Genomic DNA, 20,760 nt, shown 5'->3' with positions numbered 1-20,760 from the left:
GAGGTTCCCTGCCATAGGTTACCATTTTGGTGAGAAAAGAACCCATGAACTTGTTTCTGAATAGGATTCTCCAACCAAATTTGAATTTTGAAGATGGGTTTCTTTTTTTTTTTTCATTTTTTTTCTCTATGGGACAAATTGCATTTTTGTCAAATTCTTTGAAATCTAGTCCTGGCTGTGTGCACCTATGCCAATGGCTTAGCCCTTTTGTCCATGGACCATCCAAAAGAAACAAACGTGTATGGACAAAGAAAAAAGTTTCCCAATAATTCATTCTGACTAAAATTGCTTAACTTATCAAAATAAAGTGAGTTTTTACTGACCCATTTTTACCTTTTTATTTTCTCGATATTTGGCCCATTATTATTTTTTTTCTTCAATGCTCACTTACTCCTTTTCTTTTAACTTTCTTGTTAGAATTATTATATTTGGGTCTTCCTCAATATTTGACCTTTTCCACACCCACTGACCAAAGGAAAAGTAGATTCATTCACCCTGTAATTGTTGTGGTTAATAGTAGCTGTAAAGGTTGTTGTATATCATTCTGTAACTTTGACAGCCAACAGCCAGAAATATTTACACCATCTAGTGGGTGAGATTGTAAGGGGAATGGATATTACCGACGGAGAGTTGGTTCAATTAATAAATTAATAGATGATCATTCATCTACTGCATTAATCTTGAATAATGTGCTCTACAAGAGATTGAATAATAATATTTCCATTGTAACCATCCATCCTGAAACAACGTCATGGTTCATTGTCAAGTCATAAATGGAAGAGTTACTCAGTTGTTGTAACCTTTGGAGTAGATGGCAACCTATAGGCCGTAGGAGGCACGGGAGCACGAACAGCTTAGCAGCAAATTGGACTTTGGTTTGAACCTGGAAAGAAAGTAACAGGGGAGTGTGGGCATGGACAATGAGGCAGGGCTGCAAAAGCGGTAGCTGCCACTGCCAGAGACAGGTTTTTTGCATGGATACGAGAGACAAAGGGGACAACTAGAGTAGCACAGTTACAGTTATCACGACAAGCTAGCGGACTCAAAAAAAGTTTTATCTTCGAGACAAGAGCCAAACCAGTAACCATTTCCATGGACAAGTCCTTGTTAGCTACGGCGCCCACCCTGGCCGTTTGTAATACCACTTGGATTGCAACCTTTTCAACATTTAGACTGATTTGTTGGACAATATTGGGCTGAGTTTTATCATTGAACTTCTCTTTCCATTTTCCTGCGGTCGAGTCAAGCAGACAGAAATTGCTTACGCACACAGCAACTGACCAAAAGGGATGGTTGGACTCAGGCCTCAAACCACAGGCCCATTCCTTGTCCAACATTTAGGAGCCCCATGCCACAATTGGACCGTCTAAAGCGCTTCAAGCTTCTCAGTTATGGCGGTTTAGTTGAGTGGGCAGCAAGGACGCATGTGCACCGTATGCTTACAAAAGGAAATAAATTATGATAGAGAAATGATTAAAGAAAAGTCTTTGAGGCTGAGTAACGTAAGTCATGCGATTATGGTGACGAATATGTCTCGTTTTCTTTAGCCCCAAGCCATTCCCTCCCTACATATACTCTTCCTCTCTCTCCCCCCCTTCTCTTGTCTTCTTTTGTTGGGTCGCTTTGGTTTCTCTACTGAGAAAGAGAAACCCCACTTATTAAACAAACAAACTTCTCAACCAGCAGACTCAAAACAGGATAAACGCATTTTTTTTGTTTCTTTGTTTCATTTTGCTGATCAGGTACGTTCCATTTCTGTCTTTTCTCTATCTTCGCTTCCACTTTCTTTTCATAATTCATGGATTTGGACTTTCTCTGTTTTTCGGTTTTTTAATTAAGTCAGTGATGTATCTCTGTTAATTGAAAATCAATATGTAGTCTTCATTTTTGTTTGTCTGTCTGTCATTGGGAACAAAGGGATTGCTATGATTTCTGATAAATGTTTTTTGATTGGTGGGATTGCAGTTTTAGGAGGAGGAATAAAAGCTAAAGCTAGCATTTGAATCTTTTCATTTAATTGAAAACAATTCAATCGGAATTACAAAGTTTGTCGACGTGCAATACATGAGCTTTCAAGGCCGAAATAGATCAAGAAACCCTTCCCAAAGCACTCGTCAAGAATGGGTTGCTGGAGGATATTCATCTACAGCTACCACCGTCGTAAGCAACTCAGCAGCCACCTTTAATTCAACTCCTAACGTTAGCCACACCTCAACTCAAAATGATAATAGGTATAGAAAAATTGGTCGGCCCACGAATCATAGGAGAGATAGGGAAAAGGAAAGGAGTGAGAATCATGTGGCGGTGAAGAAGGAGATTGATCCAAATTTGCCACAGCTTGTGCAAGAAATTCAGGACAAGCTTATCAAGAGTACGGTTGAGTGTATGATTTGTTATGATACGGTACGGAGGTCTGCCCCCATATGGTCGTGCTCGAGTTGCTACTCCATTTTTCACCTCAATTGTATTAAGAAGTGGGCTAGGGCACCCACCTCTGTTGATTTGGTGGTGGAGAAGAACCAGGGTTTTAATTGGCGTTGTCCTGGTTGTCAGTCTGTGCAGTTGACGTCATCTAAGGAGATTCGATATGTTTGCTTCTGTGGCAAGAGAACAGACCCACCTTCTGATTTGTACTTGACACCTCATTCTTGTGGGGAGCCTTGTGGAAAGCCGCTTGAGAAGGTGCTGGGACTAGGTGCTGGAGTGATGAAGGATGAACTTTGTCCTCATGTTTGTGTTTTACAGTGTCACCCTGGTCCATGCCCTCCTTGTAAGGCGTTTTCTCCACCACGGTTGTGTCCTTGTGGAAAGAAGGTTATTACAACCAGATGCTCTGACAGAAAGCCGGTTCTTACTTGTGGTCAGCGCTGTGATAAGCTTCTTGAGTGTGGGCGTCATCGTTGTGAGCTGATATGTCATGTGGGACCTTGTGATCCATGCCAGATTCTGATTAATGCCCCCTGTTTCTGCAGGAAAAAAGTTGAATTTGTCATCTGTGGAGACATGGCTGTGAAGGGAGAAGTGAAAGCAGAAGATGGTATCTTTTCTTGTAGTTCAACTTGTGGAGAGAAGCTTAGATGTGGCAATCATAACTGTGCTGAGATTTGTCATCCTGGTCCTTGTGGGGACTGTGAGTTAATGCCAAGCAAGATCAAGTCTTGTTATTGTGGGAAAACAAGCTTGCAGGAGCAAAGGCAAAGTTGTTTGGACCCAATTCCAACTTGTTCAGAGGTATGTGCAAAGTTCCTTCCCTGTCGAGTGCACCAATGTGACCAAGTATGTCATTCTGGGGATTGCCCACCTTGTTCAGTTCTTGTTACCCAAAAATGCCGATGTGGATCAACTTCTCGGAGGGTGGAATGCTACAAAACAACACTTGAGAATGAGAGATTTACATGTGACAAGCCTTGTAGGCATAAGAAGAATTGTGGTAGACACCGATGTAGTGAGCGATGCTGTCCTCTTTCAAACTCGAATAATCTTCCCTCTGGTGATTGGGATCCACACTTTTGCCACATGGCATGTGGGAAAAAGCTAAGGTGTGGGCATCATTCTTGTGAATCACTCTGTCATAGTGGCCACTGCCCTCCATGCTTGGAAACAATCTTCACTGATTTGACATGTGCTTGTGGAAGAACTTCAATCCCTCCTCCATTGCCTTGTGGTACGCCGCCTCCTTCATGTCAACTCCCATGCTCAGTTCCACAGCCTTGTGGTCATTCATCTTCTCACAGCTGCCACTTTGGTGATTGTCCACCTTGTTCTGTGCCTGTGGCAAAGGAGTGCATTGGAGGACATGTTGTTCTTAGGAACATTCCTTGTGGATCAAAAGATATCAGATGCAACAAGCTCTGTGGCAAGACCAGGCAGTGTGGTTTGCATGCATGTGGGAGGACTTGTCACCTAGCGCCATGTGATATATCTTCTGGATCTGAACCAGGTTTCAGAACTTCTTGTGGGCAGACATGTGGTGCCCCTCGGAGAGACTGCAGGCATACATGCACTGCACCTTGTCATCCCTCTGCACCATGTCCTGATGTTAGGTGTGATTCTCGAGTCACTATCACGTGTTCTTGTGGCCGAATAACTGCCAGTGTTCCTTGTGATGCTGGGGGCTCTACTAGCAGTTTCAATGCTGATACAGTTTATGAAGCTTCTATTATCCAAAAATTGCCAGTACCCCTTCAACCGGTGGATTCAACTGGCAAGAAGATTCCTCTTGGACAAAGGAAGCTTATGTGCGATGATGAATGTGCTAAGTTGGATCGTAAACGGGTTCTTGCAGATGCGTTTGACATAACTTCCCCAAACTTGGATGCTCTTCATTTTGGTGAGAATTCAGTTACATCTGAGTTACTTTCTGACCTATATAGGCGTGATGCAAAGTGGGTTTTAGCTATAGAAGAGAGATGCAAGGTTTTGGTACTTGGCAAGAACAGAGGAACAGCAACAGGTCTGAAGATTCATGTTTTCTGTCCAATGCTGAAGGATAAGAGAGATGCGGTCAGGATAATAGCAGAAAGATGGAAGCTTGCTGTTAGTGCTGCTGGTTGGGAGCCCAAGCGTTTTATTGTGGTCCATGTTACTCCCAAATCCAAACCCCCACCTCGTATCATTGGGGTTAAGGGGGCGACCGGTGTTGGGGGACTACATCCACCAGTTTTTGATCCTCTGGTAGACATGGATCCGAGGCTTGTTGTTTCTTTCCTAGATTTGCCTCGAGAAGCAGATATAAGTGCATTGGTATTAAGGTTTGGTGGGGAATGTGAACTTGTTTGGTTGAATGACAAGAATGCATTGGCTGTATTTAGTGATCCTGCTCGAGCTTCAACAGCAATGAGGAGGTTGGATCATGGCTCAGTTTATTATGGGGCTGTTATCTTTGTTCAAAGTGCTGGAACATCAGTAGCATCAACTGCTAATAATGCATGGGGAGGAGCAGGGGCAAGTTCAGCTTTAAAAGGGAATCCGTGGAAGAAGGCTGTAGTGCAGGAGCTTGGTTGGAGGGAAGATTCATGGGGCAGTGAAGAATCTTATGGTGGCACTTCTGATCCAGGCTGTGTGTGGAAAGCGAAGGAAACTCCAATTGCTTCTTCAATTAACCGCTGGAGTGTTCTTGATTCTGAAAGAGGTTTAAGCTCATTTTCTAGAACAGTTCAAACTGAAGATCCTTCAAAACTTGCTGGAGTTCTATCCAATTCAGGTATGGATTCAAATACTGCCAATTCAAATTCGGCTGGGCTACCTGGTGGTGGTTTTAATGAACCTGAGCCATCGGAAGTAGTGGATGATTGGGAAAAGGCTTATGAATAAGAGAGAGAAAAGAGAAAAATACCATTAAGCTTATGGTCAGGCTGATGGGGCTGCCCATTTTCATTCACAAATGGTTGGAAAAACTTCGGTTTGGTTTTTAGTTGTCTACTTTACACCCAGTATTATCATAAGGGTGTGAGTATGATCTTTCAAAATTCGTTTTCTCTTTTTTCCATTGTCTGGGCAAGGCCTTGCCTCTTTTACTGTAAAGGTGAATTTTTGTTGCAATACAAGGTAGCTAATTCATGTACAACCTTATTGTCAATGTGTTGACGCCAATTTCCTTCTAGCAATCCCAATTTTTTTTTTTTTTTGCAAGAGAACTATATTTTATCACTATAAAAGAATGAAAACTTCATACAAGATGCTGTTATACCTTTTTTGATCTGATAAAATGGTAGTTTATACCTACAAAACGGAGCTTTTATGTAACAGTTATTCATCTTGTCTTATGGAATTGTTGCTTGTGCATCCATTCAATGGATGACTGCATTGACTTGATATGGAGGGGTCTCTCTACTGAGTTTCTGTTATAAAAACAGCCACAACCCATGAATCTTTTGTTTGATAGCAGATGGAGGGGTCTGCTTACTGAGTTTCATTGTAGGAACAACCACAACTTGTTGATTATTTGGAAGGTGTATGTTGAACGTACGATCTCTGCCAGTTTTTTCCTATCATTCTTTTTTTTTTTTCATATACTTGATTGCACTGGAATTTTGATCTTAAATTTGTGGTTTCCTTCTTCTGTCTTGTCATTTGAGAATTTCAGGCACATTTCTTGTTTTATGTGAGTCATGTTTCTTCTTGATCATAGTACGAATGAATGTAGTACCTTAAAATGGCAATAATTTTCTGCATGTTGTCTGATTTGAGCACATGAGAGTTGTTGAGTGCTTGTGGTGGCACCTGAAACTTGTTTGAGTAAGCTTTCTTTTTTTGTCCATAAGTTGAAAACCCATAGTTTTCTGTATTAATGTTGGTAAAATTGTGGGAGAAAATGAGGGAATTTAAAGAGTTATATCTCTCTATATGTAGATAATAAATGTCAAGGGGGATTCAAGCCTACAGGGGTAGCCAACAGGTACTCATCAACAACAAAGACAGCCCTTTTCCAATAAACAGACTATCTTAAATAATCTTATTGTTGCTAAGTATCATGTTTTATTAACTTTAATGGTAAGTTTAAACTATCTATTTATTGAAAAAGTTGAGTTCAAATCCCTCATTCCCTAACAAAACAAATTACCAAGTTTATGCTTTACGACAAAATTCACATCCTAATTAATTTAAATAAAGGAAAAATAAATTAAATTAATTATCACAATCATAATCATGCATGTATATATGAATATATAGATCTTAAGAATTAAATTGATATATGAGAGATATTAGAGAGTTAAGCTCTCCTTCATCTTTTTTATGTTCATTACTTTTTGATATATTTTTAATCATCATTCATATCTATGAGTCCATAATTCATTACTTATTTAAATAACAATTAAAAATATATAAAAAAGTAACGAACAAGAACAATAAATAAAAGGAAACCAAAACCCTACATTAGAAAGTAAGGAGAAATCAAACCATACATCAACATCAGGGGGTAAGGGAGTAGAACTTATTAAAGCTAATGGTTTCCATATTTTTAATCTCAGTATTTACATTGGAGGCATTTCCATGCCCTCGACGGTAGCATCAAGGGTCGACGTCGTGGGCTCCTCCTCCAAATTGTTACTTGCAAAGTCTTTGGATGAGCTGTCAAGAGATAATAGAAAAGGTTTTGGAGGTAACTCAAGTAGCTCAACCTCACCTTCAAGCATCTCCAAGACCTTACTGATTGAAGGACGATCAGTAGGCCTTATCTGAATGCACCAAAAAGCAGTTATGACCATCTTCCTTACAGTTTTCTTTTCATTCTCAGTGACATCTCCTAACTCTATAACCTCCTCTTTGTCAAATCGATCATAAATCCATGAAGGGAAATATATTTGACTAGATTGCTCAGCAAATGCATTCAAATTCCTTCTCTTTCCCACCATTTCCATTAGCAACATTCCAAAACTATAAACATCAACCTTATGTGAGATACTCCCAATGTTCTTGTAAAACAATTCCGGAGCAATATATCCGAGAGTACCTCGTGCTGCAGTGAGAGACGCAATACTGTGATCTACTGCATACAATTTTGCTAGGCCAAAATCTGAAATTTTTGGAGTGAAGTTCTCATCTAGAAGAATGTTATGTGGTTTGATGTCAAAATGTAAAATCTGCATTTGACATCCTTGATGCAAGTATTCTATACCTCGGGCCACACCAATTGCAATCTCAAATATTTTTTCCCAACATAAAGTGGTATCTCTTTCCCCTGAAAATATGATCTTATCCAAAGAACCATTTGGCATAAAATCATAAACAAGTGCTTGTTTTGACCCTTCTACACAAAAACCAATAAGTTGTACCACATTAACATGATGAATCCTTCCAATGGTAGCAACTTCATTGATGAAATCTTGCCCATGTGATTTCGACATGTTTAACAATTTTATTGCAACAAGACGCCCACTTCGAAGCGTTCCTTTGAAAACTGAACCATAACCACCTTGTCCTAATTTATCCTTAAAACATTTTGTCATTTTCTGTATTTTGGAATAAGAATACCTGATGGGCATTAAATTATTTTGCATTTGAAGAAATTCTTCAATGTTATCATCCATAGACAAATGTCTCCTTCGAAACTTAATTAGCACAGCTGCAATCAAGCATGAAACCCCCAATGGAGTTCTAATAATAATATATACTCCTGTACAAGAGAATTATTAATAAGAAGACATCAGCATAAATACACAAGACGAGGAACGGAAGTAGCACTGCTTTATTAGAATTGATTTAATCAATATAACTCGGGTATGATTTTTATCTTCTTGATTATCACAAATAGTAGAATATTTATTTTCCAACAATGAGAACACAATATTTTTACATAGCTAAATAGGGTGGAAAAAGCTTTGATGATGTACAAGACATATTGACTATCTGTTTTTACTAATTAGAAATATATAACGTTATTAGTTAATTAATGTGATAACTCAAAGTAGCTAAATATTGGAAACTTCACCATTCAATTTAAATTGGTTGTTTAATTAACTCAAACTTTTTATTATGACACATAATTGTGCAATGGAAAGATTAAAAAAAAAAGAAAAGAAAAGAGAAAGAACATGTCATGATTCATGATCTCTTTGATTATTATCATAATTTTTTTAAATAATATATACTTATTTTACCTAATGAAAATTATTTTTATTTACCTCTACATATCCATGAGAGGTGTGAGGGATATTAGTATTTTGCAACTTGGGTCGTCGTGCACATAATCATTAAAGCTTAATTAAGTCACGGGTAAAAGCGTTCTCACCTGCGATTATGAATAAAGCAAATGGGATTCCTGATAAAAAGGGGTAAAGATTAGTTTAAAGCAAGGAATAAGGAATAAGCAAAAGCCATAAGCAAATTAGAGATGAAATGAAAAAACATACTTCCATAGTAATAATCTTCATAGAGATCTGGTGATAGTGAACCGTGGGTAAAAAACATTCGCAAAGTGTAAAGATACTCTGAAATGATATCCATCAACCAGCTTAATCTGTGTCAGTAATGAAAAATTAGGTGAGAAATACATTGAAAATGTTCACTTCAAACATTGCAAATATTTTAGAAATAAAAATTCTCATTTTAAGGATCTAATATTTACCAAATATTTCAGTTTAATATCAAATTTTTTATTTACGTTTTTAAATGATAAACACTATAAATGAAACTAATTGTTTTTCTTGTGAGAATAACCTTAAACAAATATAGAAATATAGATTTGTATAGTTAGTTCTATGTAGTGCCGCATATAGTTTGGCAAAGTTCAATTTGAAAAATTGTTGATTAGCTTGTACTATTTTGATTTTTCAAAAACTGAATCTAACCAAATAAAATGTTTTTTATAAAATCAAATTGACTCAAATCGAATTTTATCGATTTGAATTCAACCGTTCAGTTCTTTGATTTTTTTAAAAATGTTATATATATTATTAATAAATTTAAAATAAAAATAAAATATTATTTTATAAATAAAATAAATAAACAATAAAATAAATTAAAAACACTGTTCTTTTTTATTTGGATAATTTCAATTTTTTTCAATCAATAGATAGAAATCAAACCAAATGGAATACGTATTTTTAGCAACCAAATTGGGTGTATTAGAAAACCGAAACCAACTCTAAGGTTGGAATCAATTTTCTATTATTTAAAAATTTTTGCTTAGTTCTAATTCTATATATGGGGCGGTAATCCCAAACTCTTTTCAGTATTTTTTTAAATGGATAAAATTGTTTTAAAAAATTGGATTTTGATTTTAAAAAAATAAGTTGAATTGTGAAATAAAAGATTTGGTAAATATTAGATATAAAATGAGCATTTAACCATTTATTTCTAGGTAGGGAAAAGGGAATTTGATGCTATTTATAAAAGTATGGTATACTGCCATTAAACAGATAATTTGATGTTTTTAATTTAAATGATCAACTACTAGTATTGTTTTTGTACTATTAAATTAAACGAATGTCCTCAAAACAAAGGGGGAAGAAGGGGGGAGGGGGAGTGTTGATGCTCCAAATTAATCTTACATCTTTCCAAGTGTACTTTCGTTGCTGGAAGCAAAAGAAGCAGGTGCGCAATTCCACGGCACGTCATAACCCTTGAGAAACATCTGGTGAATATCGAAAATAGAGAGACCGCTGATACTCGAAGACCGAAGCTGAAAGGGTCGCGGAACCTGGACTTCTATGATGCAGGATTCATGCAAATCAATAGCGTTGCGTATCTCTCTGCCATCTACAGCATAAAAGTAAGGGTGCGGAGAGAAGGAGGCGTTGGCGCAAGGAGAGGCATCGATGTAGAGCGGGGAGTTGATGAGAACTTGGCAGCTTAAAAAATAAATAAAACTATATCTGCATGGAAAGGATTTGGGAAGAATGGAGCATTCATCACTATTCAGACTCCCATCCACCAATCGAATGGTGTGATTATAAAAGATGTCTAGGACATAGAATCTTCCATAATCAACATCGTCCAAAATGGTGCGATTATGTTCACATACTAGTTCATACTCGCCACATTCGGGAGTGTCGCCCTTGAATCTGAAAGGGCTGCGGATGTTTAAAGCTCCGCAAGAGCGCTTGCAATCGTGGGTGCCTCGTCTTGCAGCATCAACGGCATCAAGGAGCTGAGACAAAGCAAGGGCAAGAAGGCCCAATATTGCAAGTTTTGCCCTAATTAACATATTACAAAGAAAGAGTGAGACGAGGGTATCGACTCTGATGCAATTAAGAAGAGAACAATGCTAGCGCTAGTAGCAGATAATGATCCTCTTCTGGGGTGGGAAAGGAAATGAATCGCAATGAGGAATGCTAACAAAAATCAGTCTAACAAGCATTTTTCAACACTCGAGCTTTCAGTGGCCCACTTCCTCTTCTCATATCGTGGCAAACTTCCTCGACATTGTTTAATATCTTGAGTATTTAGTCCCCCACCATTAATGTGTTCCTCATCACACACAATCTGTCTCTGTCTCCCTCTCTCTCTCAGAACTAGACTTGCATTCTTGTTTTGCAGAAATATCTTCACTTGCTAAAAGACTTTTTGACTAGTCAAATAATAGTCCAAAATTAGTTAAAGCTCGTGAATAACATGTCTTTAAGGTGGGTCTAGTCTTCGTTAAATATTCTTGCAAAAATATCTCTCTGCACTTGCTAAAAGACTTCATACTTTCCATTCACATTAGTTCATCTCAAAGCATTTCAGCATTTAATTTAGACATAATATCTAAAAAAACTTCAAAACTATTAAAAAAAAATTAAAATAAGTTTTTGTTTTGGTATTACGTCTCTATAATTTATATTTTGAACCACATAAATCTTTATATTTTTATTTTAAACCGAATAAACTTTTATAATTAATAATTGACTTAATCAAAATATCATTTGTCTTTTTATAACATGTGATACTAATGTGATACAATGACATATCATAATTGATTATCATACGGTATGTTGACAAATTATAATTGATAATGACGTGGTATGTTAATGTGATGTGATGACATAGCTATGAAATATTTTTCACCCTTTATATCAGCGCTACATTAATACCATGTGAGTATAAAATGACAAGTATTATTTTAATTAATGACAATTAATCAATCATTAATCATAAAAGCTTATTTGACTCAAAATAAAAATATAGAACTTAGTTAAACACAATAAATGAATAATAATTTATTTAAATTTTCTTGAATAGTTTGAGGGTTTTTTCGAACATTATGCCTTTAATTTAATAATAAATCAATGCACCTATATTAAATAAATGACTACTTTAACAAATCATCTTTACAAATAAAAATAAACTTCAACGTATTTTTTATAATTTAAATAACACTTTATTATTTTTATATCAAATATATTAAAAAAATACATGTGTGATTAATATGACGTGAAGAGCAAAAATGTCATATGATCATGTCACATTATCATCCATTATGACATATCAACATATTATATTAACATCATGTACTAACATTTTAATTAATAACAGTTAATCAACTATTAATTATAAAGATTTATTTGGTTCAAAATAAAAATATAAAAACTTAATTAAACGCAATAAAAGAATTTATTTAAAACTTTCTCAATAGTCCAAAGACTTTTCTTGTAAATATTACGGCAAATATTTTAAATATAGACAACTTAACTACTTTTGAATTGATAATATTTTAATAATTTTATTATGTAAAATAAAGAATTTATACACTATCAAGTCACCACAATGTGTTACCTATCCCATTAGCACATTTGAAAGAAATAAAAAAGATTTTCTGCAAAAAAAAAAGATTTTGTTTTTTATTCATTAAATAGTAATATTTTATATATTTATTATTAAATCTTAAAAATTATTAATTTTACTTTATTAATGAAATGACACATTTTTATATAAAAACTACACATTGTGCAACAAATATAATCCCAAAATTAATAGTCTAACTCTTACCATAATAGAAAGGCACCAAACTCAAGAAAAGCGAAACAAAAAAAGTCAAAGAGAAGTTGTTGGGTAATTGCGTTTACAAAGAAAAACCTATTTTTCTTTTGAGAAAATTGTGAGAAATGACCTTCGTACTAAGGTCACTTAAAAAATGACTGTCACTATAATTTTAATTGTTTGTAAACAATTTTTGGCAAGACTTGACAAGAACACTCTTTAAATCAATTAATCCAAATGAAGGCGCGTCTCGGTTTCTTTCTTTCTCATCTCCCGCCATTCAGTTAAAATTTTTAAAATTAAATCTTGATTTAGCTATCCCTTCGCCTAGCTCTCCAATGGCATTGGGAAATATATCTCGCTGTTTGGCTTTCCATCGCCATCGAGGTCTATATCGGCAGCTAACTTTCTGATAATCCCAAAATGCAGATATGACATCAAGGTATTTGTTATGGTTTATTGGGTTTATTTAGGGTTATTCACAAGGTACAAAAGTTGATGGGTAAATTATATGAGTTTGAAAACTTAAATCTGGCTGGGAGTAGTGAAATCAATCAGTTTATAGGCGATGCATGAATATTTGTTAGGTATTGCGTCACTGGATATTAGGGTGTGTGACTGGATATTAGGAATCGTAACTTGTTTATTTCACATTAGGTGCCTAAATATTACGTGATTAAATATTTGTTGAGAATTGCGTGACATGTTTGTAGGCATTACGTGACTGAATATTTGTTGAGTGTTGCGTGACTTGTTTGTAGGCATTGCGTGACTTTATCTACCTAATGCCCCAGGTGATTATCTATTGATTCACCCCCCTTAATAACAAATTCTGTAAAATTAGAAGAGAAATAGGCTAAAGCTTTTGGGTAAACTGTTTAACAAAATAAATTATAAAAGCTGTAATTTCGGTTAAAATTACCATAAAGGATATTGAGTGTCATTTTCAATCACTTAATAAGCTATAATGTAATGCTTGAAGTTTATATATAATTTTAGATGTTAAAATCAAAGAAATCAATAAAGAAATGGTACAATTTTTATAGCTGTATAGTAGCAATAGTATTAGATTTTGGTTAATCTACCAAGCAATCAGACCATGATGTTTAAATTCTGAAAAAAGAAAAGAAAAGAGGAAATGATGTATGTAACATTAAAATCCTTTTAATTAATGAAAAAGAGAGAAAACCTTTAAGCTACTTTTTATTAAGAATTGAGTTTCTCGAAAAATAATGTTTGGCCTGACTTTTGCTTTTAAGAGGTAAATAAGATGAAACGCCAAGCCGAACAGGTACTTAACAACCAATTCATCCCCCCTTAATTATACTTATATAGGTGTAAAAAACGAAGAGTCAGCATTCATGCCTATAAATAAAGGGAACCATTAACCATTTGAATCAAATTCAATTATCTTAATCAATCTCAAATAATTGAAAATGGCCTCCAGAGATCCAAGAGTCGAGAATAGGGAAGAGGCAGCCTCCGAAGAGGAGGAGGTGCCTCTGAGGGACCACCTAGAGATATTCCAGCAAGAGATGTGTGCCCTCATCGACAACCTGATGCAAAGGACCTTTGACCTGAAGGTTGCCATCCTGAGTAACGAAAAGATTCTCACTGAGATAGAGTTCAAAGTAGATGAACTTAGCAAGAAATGAATTACGGTTCATTTCTTTCTTTTTTTTTGTATCATCTCCTTGTATTTTCAGGGGATCTTTTTAAATTTTTAATAAAATTTATACAAATTTTTATTTTCATTAAGCACATATTTTCTTGAGTTATTTTCTTTGTTTAAGTTATATTATGCTGAATAACTTCGTGGATGGATGTTAGGCATTGAGTGACCTATTATTAGGTATTGGGAGACTAGGTTATAGGCGCTACGTGAATTGTGTAATTGCATATATCCTGTTGAGACATTGTATGAGTGGTTTGTATTTGTATGGTGATGTGTTGTTATGTATTGCGTGATGTTGGGGTAGTACATGAATGGTTATGTTGGCATGACGTGAGTGGATATTAGGCATGGAGTGACTTATTATTAGGTATAGCGAGACTGCTCGTACGTGACTGACTTGTGCAATTTATCTCTTATTTTGAGGCTTTTGTTCACTAGTTTGTAGGCTTTGCCTTGCGTGACTTGTTGTAATGTATTGCATGACATTGGGCCATTACGGGACTAGTTATGTTGGCATAACATGAGTGGATATTAGGCATCGAGTGACTTATTATTAGGTATAGCAAGATTGCTGGTGCATGACTGATTTGTGCAATTTATCTCTTGTTTTGAGGCTTTTGTTCACTAGTTTGTAGGCTTTACCTTGTGTGACTGGTTTGATATATTGCATGACCTATTGTTATGTATTGCGTGACATTGGGCCATCACAAGACTGGTTATGTTGGCATAACGTGAGTGGATATTAGGCATCGAGTGACTTATTATTAGGTATAGCGAGACTACCGGTGTGTGACTGACTTGTGCAGTTTATCTCTTGTTTTGAGACTTTTGTTCACTAGTTTGTAGGCATTGCATTGCGTGATTGATTTTTATATATTGCGTGATCCTGTTGTTATGTATTGTGTGACATGTTAACGCTATGGGACTGGTTATGTTGGCATAATGTGAGTGGATATTACGTGTTGAGTGACTTATTATTAGGTATTGTGAGGGTGGTGCTGCGTGACTTGTACAATTCATCTGCAATGTAAGATTGCTATGCAATCACATTATAGCCAAAGGATGTAATGTGATTGCAGTCTAAAACCAATGCAATCACATTACATTGCACTATGTAATGTTTTAAAGACATGTTTACCCTTTAACTTTTTTACTTTGTTAAAAATATTTGATAATAAAAAAATATTAAAATAAAATATATAATGTAAGAAATAAAAATTAAAATAAAATAGAAGAAATTAAAATTTATATAATATAGGGTAAATGAAATTAAAATAAAATATATAATATAAAAAATTATATTAAAAAATAAAAATGAAAAATATAATATTATAATAAAAAATGAAAATAAAATATATGACATTAAAAATATATTTAAGACATGATATTATATAAAAATTAACAATAAAAAATACAAGTATATTAAACATGAATTTTAATAAATAGGGGTAATTTTGAAAATTAAAATTACATTCCCAAGAAAGTACTTGTAAACCAAACGCTGTAATGTTGTCTTCCTTACATTTTAATCATTATATTGTTTGTATACCAAACACTGTAATGTTATTTTCCATATAATCATATTATTTGCAATCACATTACTTGTAATTACATTACCTGTAATTACATTGCATTGTAAAGTACCAAACGCTACCGAGTTTAAGGCTTTTGTTTACTAGTTTTTAGGCATCGCGTGACTGGTTTGTATGTATGTGGTGACTTGTTGTTATGCATTGCGTGACATTGGGCTAATACGTGACTAGTTATGTTGGCATGACGTGAGTGGATATTAGGCATCGACTAACTTATTATTAAGTATTGCGAGACTGGTGGTGCGTGACTTGTGCAATTCACCTCTTATTTTGAGGCTTTTGTTTAGTAGTTTTTATACATTGCGTGACTACTTTTATGTATTCTGTGACCTGTTGTTATGTATTACGTGACATTGGGCCAGTAGTGAGTGGTTATGTTGGCATAATGTGAGTGAGTATAAGGCATTGAGTGACTTATTCTTAGGTGTTGCGAGCTTGGCGGTGCGTAGTGACTTGTGCAATTCATGTCTTGTTTAGATGCTTTTGTTCAGTAGGTTTTAGGCATTGCGTGATTGGTTTTTATATATTGCGTGACCTATAGTTATGTATTGCGAGACTGGTGGTGCGTGACTTGTGCAATTCACCTTTTGTTTTGAGGCTTTTGCTCACTAGTTATTAGAAATTGCATGAATGTGTGTTATACATTGCGACACTTAATTTCTGTTAAATTTTAGCGGCCGGGCAAATGTGACTTAAGCATTGCGTAAGTGGTTTCTATGCATTGAGGTGCAATTTTTGTTAAATTAATTGATTGTGACACTTATTTTCTATTAAATTTCAACGGTCTGCCAAAATGTGAAACTTATGATTACATACAAGGGTGGTGAGACACGAGTGAGAGGTGTTGGGAGTGATTTATCATTTTCGGGGCCTAGTGAAGCTGGTTGAAGAGGTTGTTGGGGTCAACTCACATAATAATGAAATCAAGCTACATGCATCACTCAATCATGCTGCAGGGGTTTCGCGCACAGTTATAAGAGATGATGAAGACGTAGCAAGTATTCTACGAGATGAAAGGGCAGTTGTTGTGTTTGTGACAGTTAAGGCAAGAAATAAAAATGATATTCCACATGAACACGGTATCCAACATAGTAATCACCTACAACAGAATGTTAATTATTTTGACATACCACGCCATGCATTTCTTCACAAACAACCATGACAATCATGTTTGAACTATCCTCATGTGTTTGAGCAGCCCGGCACACACATGAGGTGTCTGCAAATGATGTCTGCACAATTTTGATCAGAATGTGTGTCGAGCGAAATATTTGGTACTTTGCAACAAACATAATTATCGATCGAAAATACAGTGGGTCCATTGTCATTCGCAAATGACACTGTGATGGTTGTAAGAAATGACAATGCATCTGATCAGATTGAAGATGATGTTGAAGAGGACAACATGGTAGATTTGAATGATGAGTGGCATGATGATGGTGAAGATGATTACGTTGGCGGACATGATAACTATTTAGAGGACGAGAGGGGTGAGTAGACCGACATTCCAGATTGCAATCATGCAGATGGCAGTCGAGGCCATCCCACAACTGTTGTGTTAGAAGAGGTTGAGTTCGACGACCATGGCACAACTATTGAATTAGAAGATGTTGAGGGTGCCAACCTTATTTACGAGAACGCCATCGCACTTGAGATTGACATTCGTTCGCCTAATGACAGTGATCAAGAGAGGGTAAATACAGGGGTATCTTGTCAATGGATTATTTTTGGGGTAGATATAATATCGTTCCAAACAGTTACAAGTGAGGAATCTAGATCAATGGATAACCACTTATATCGTGAAAAAGTGTTTCCATCGAAGGACGAATTGAAATGAGCTTTGAGCATGTTGGCACTAAAAGAGCATTTTGAGGTTAGAGTTAAAATGTCATGTCACACTCGTTTTGAGGTTGGTTGTAATAAGAAGGCATGCAAGTTTGCTTTGCGTGCAACAAAGTTGCTTGAGGGAGAATATTGTCAAGTTTGGACATTCCAGAAGGTACACAAGTGTACTGTTGATGGTTTGCAATGTGGGTACTGAACTGCAAGTGCGAGGTTAATTGATTAGCTTATCTCTTCCAAGGTGCAAGGAAATTATGTAACCCTATTAAGACCAAAGAAAATAATGGAAGAGGTGAATCACAAATGGGGATTGCAATGCCTATATGGTAAGGCCTGGCAAGTGAAGGAGTATGCGAAGAGTCTTGTGTTCAATCCCCAGAAGAGTCATTCCAATTCCTCCCCTGGTATTTCCATATGTTGGAACATGAAAATCCTAGTACTGTCACGGCTATCGCTACGGATGGGGAACAACAATTCAAATATTATTTATGGGCATTCGGATCATGTATCTAGGGGTTCAGTGCTGTAATGTGACCTGTAGTTGCTATCGATGCAACACATCTGAAAAGCATATTTAAAGGTATTTTGTTTGTTACGATATGCAAAGATGTGAATGAACAGATATATCTAGTTGCATTTGGCATTGGCCGCGTGAAAGACGAAGAGTCTTGGTCGTGGTTTCTTAACCAATTGCATCGTGCGATTGATTGTCCTAAACATGCAATGTTCATTTCTGATTAGCATCTTGGAATTAAGAATGCAACTGAGAAAATGTACAAGGATGCTCATCATGGTTTATGCAATTATCACTTAGGGAAAAACGTTAAAAACAGGTTCAAGGGCGAAGACGTTGCCGTGATTTTCACCTTGGTCGCTAACTGCTATAGGGTCACCGATTTTAACAGACATATGAATCAGCTGAAACAGCTTTGCGAACCTGCTTATGATAGCTTTATGAGATTAGGCCCTGTGAGATGGGCACATGCACTGTCACCAGTAAGGCGATACAAGCTAATGACATCCAACATTGTGGAGTGTATTAACTCCTACTTGAGGTATGCAAGAAAAATGCCAATAACGGTCTTGATCGAGTGCATCGGAGGCATGTTTCAACGTTGGTTCCATGGCCGGCACAATGAGGCATCAAATTTGACCACGCCCCTCAGCCCTTGGGCTACCAATCTGTTGAACACACGATTTAATGAAGTATATCACTTTTCCATACAACCAATCGATCGGATCGAGTTTCAAGTTATAGGCAGGACTAAGACACAATGGTTAACCTCTCGACCAATACGTGTTCATGAGGTGAGTTCCAGACCGATTTACTCCCATGCACGCATGCCATGGTAGTAATAAGGTATGACTTTTTATATTTTGTTATTTTGTGCGTGAAGAATTGAATTTTTACATTGTTCGACAACTGTGATTTCATTGCCTTGGTTGTAAGTGCAAACGTGTAGCCATTGAATTCTGCTCGAACTATTATAAGACTCAGTCTTGGGTGAAGGGATATGTGGTTCTCATTCGCTCGGTTGAGCATCCCAGTGAGTGGGACATCCCCTATGACGTTCAACAAGTTGTCGTTTTGCCATCAACTGGGTGAGGTCAAGCCGAAAAACCTAGAAGGAAAAGAATTCCATCAGTTGGGGAAAATAGTCGATGAGTTAGATGTTCACAATGCAAGAGTTGTGGTCATAATAGACAAAACCACTAGAATTTGTTTGATGGTCCATCGACAAATGGGGAAACATCATCTACTTAGTCGATGCTCGATGACGACGACGAGCCAAGGCATGTGCAATTTGCAGACAACTCGGGCACACATAAAATCGTTGTCCAATGCGAATGACAAACTTTGATAACGTTATAGGTGTCGTACCTGAAGATAGTGGCCCTTCAGATGTTAGTAGTTAGGGATTGTTTCGAACTGGCCATTGACATTTGCATTGAATAATACTATTTGAACTTGAATTTAACAGAGTTTGGAGATGATACTCTGAATTCTAAAAATAGCTAGCAATAAGATAAAGAGTATATGGCTCTTCAGATGATATTGTGGGTGAAACAAACACGTTGTACTATTTCATAATTTGTTTATCTTTGTAAACAATTAAATTAAAGCATAAAATATTTAATAATATTTGCATTGATTGATTTTCGTCTCTTGCTTCATTTTTTTGTGCAAAAAAATATGTATAATAATAGCATTGTTTGTTTATACAGCTAGAGTAGAAGGGTTTATGGTTTTTAGTCAAGAAAGGGAATAGACCTTATTTATGCAATTCCATAATAATGACTGAGAACCAATCACAATTTGAATTTAGCCAAAGAATGCCCATCGACTAAGCACGTAAAGCCTTATGGAATGTGTGACTAGTTGATAACTTATTGTGTGACATATGCATACTATTTGCATATGCATACTAATGAACTCTGGAATGTAAATTGTGTAATCTTTCTACAGAATATCAGAATAAAAGATAAACAAAGTTACTCTATGGATTCAGCAATTGTAAAGACAATAACTTCATTACTGTTTTGGTTTAAGCTAGCTAAACCATCACATGAAGGGCATAAGATAAACAAATGACAATCATTCAAGCGAAAAAAACTCAAATAAAAGCATGCAAAGCAGCAATAGTTCAATGTACCCAATACATCAAAAAACATTAGAGTCATTTCATACAAATATCTTTAAATACATGCACAATCTTATGTAGAGGTAGACATCGTATTGAACATTCCAAGCACTAAGTAATAAAGAATGCAGTGAGAACTCATGATGGTGGTGGAAATTGAAAGCGAAATAGATCCTCCAAGTGTTGTTAGCGTTACAACATCTCACGATTATGCGCCTCTAACAATTCTATTTGGGCATTCAACCTAGAGTCCATTGTTTACATAAATGAGAGGAGTCTAGTGAAAGCTTGCTTAACATCGAATGTGGTGGAAATAGGTGCACTAGATCAAGCAGTAGATGGGCTCGTAGGATACGCATTCGGTTGACCCTCATTCCCGTCCTCATCAAATTTGGGGTTAGCGACTGCCCCCTTCCTAACCCAAGTGTTGTTTCTGAAGTCATAACCTAGCTGTTTAATACTATGCTCATCGATATGAGCAAACAAAGCATGGTTTTTGGGCAGATCACAACGGGTGTCAACTTTGAAGTAGTCTATGATCTCACTGATCACCATGCCGTAAAGCAGGCTTTTGATGCCACCTTGAATGGTTCGGATCATGTCATCC

The 20,760-nt window shown here is 36.1% G+C and overlaps 2 protein-coding genes across 2 annotated transcripts; one reads left to right on the top strand and one right to left on the bottom strand.

Annotated features, from left to right (window-relative positions):
* LOC18604204 (NF-X1-type zinc finger protein NFXL1) lies at nt 1,546-5,578 on the top strand. The gene is made up of 2 exons (XM_007036563.2): nt 1,546-1,742; nt 1,966-5,578. Exon 2 carries the CDS (start codon nt 2,065-2,067, stop codon nt 5,311-5,313), a length of 3,249 nt encoding a protein of 1,082 aa, XP_007036625.2. The 5' UTR covers nt 1,546-1,742; nt 1,966-2,064; the 3' UTR covers nt 5,314-5,578.
* LOC18604203 (LEAF RUST 10 DISEASE-RESISTANCE LOCUS RECEPTOR-LIKE PROTEIN KINASE-like 2.4) lies at nt 6,850-10,970 on the bottom strand. Its single transcript, XM_007036562.2, has 4 exons — nt 9,993-10,970; nt 8,853-8,959; nt 8,732-8,761; nt 6,850-8,116 (listed from the first exon to the last, which is right to left on the bottom strand). The coding sequence occupies exons 1-4, from the start codon at nt 10,646-10,648 to the stop codon at nt 6,975-6,977; spliced, it is 1,935 nt and encodes a 644-aa protein (XP_007036624.2). The 5' UTR covers nt 10,649-10,970; the 3' UTR covers nt 6,850-6,974.

This window comes from Theobroma cacao, chromosome 3 (assembly GCF_000208745.1).
Source record: "Theobroma cacao cultivar B97-61/B2 chromosome 3, Criollo_cocoa_genome_V2, whole genome shotgun sequence".
Classification (NCBI taxonomy): domain Eukaryota; kingdom Viridiplantae; phylum Streptophyta; class Magnoliopsida; order Malvales; family Malvaceae; genus Theobroma; species Theobroma cacao.
Note: the sequence above shows the minus strand (reverse complement) of the source record. Positions and strands in the feature narration are given on the sequence as shown.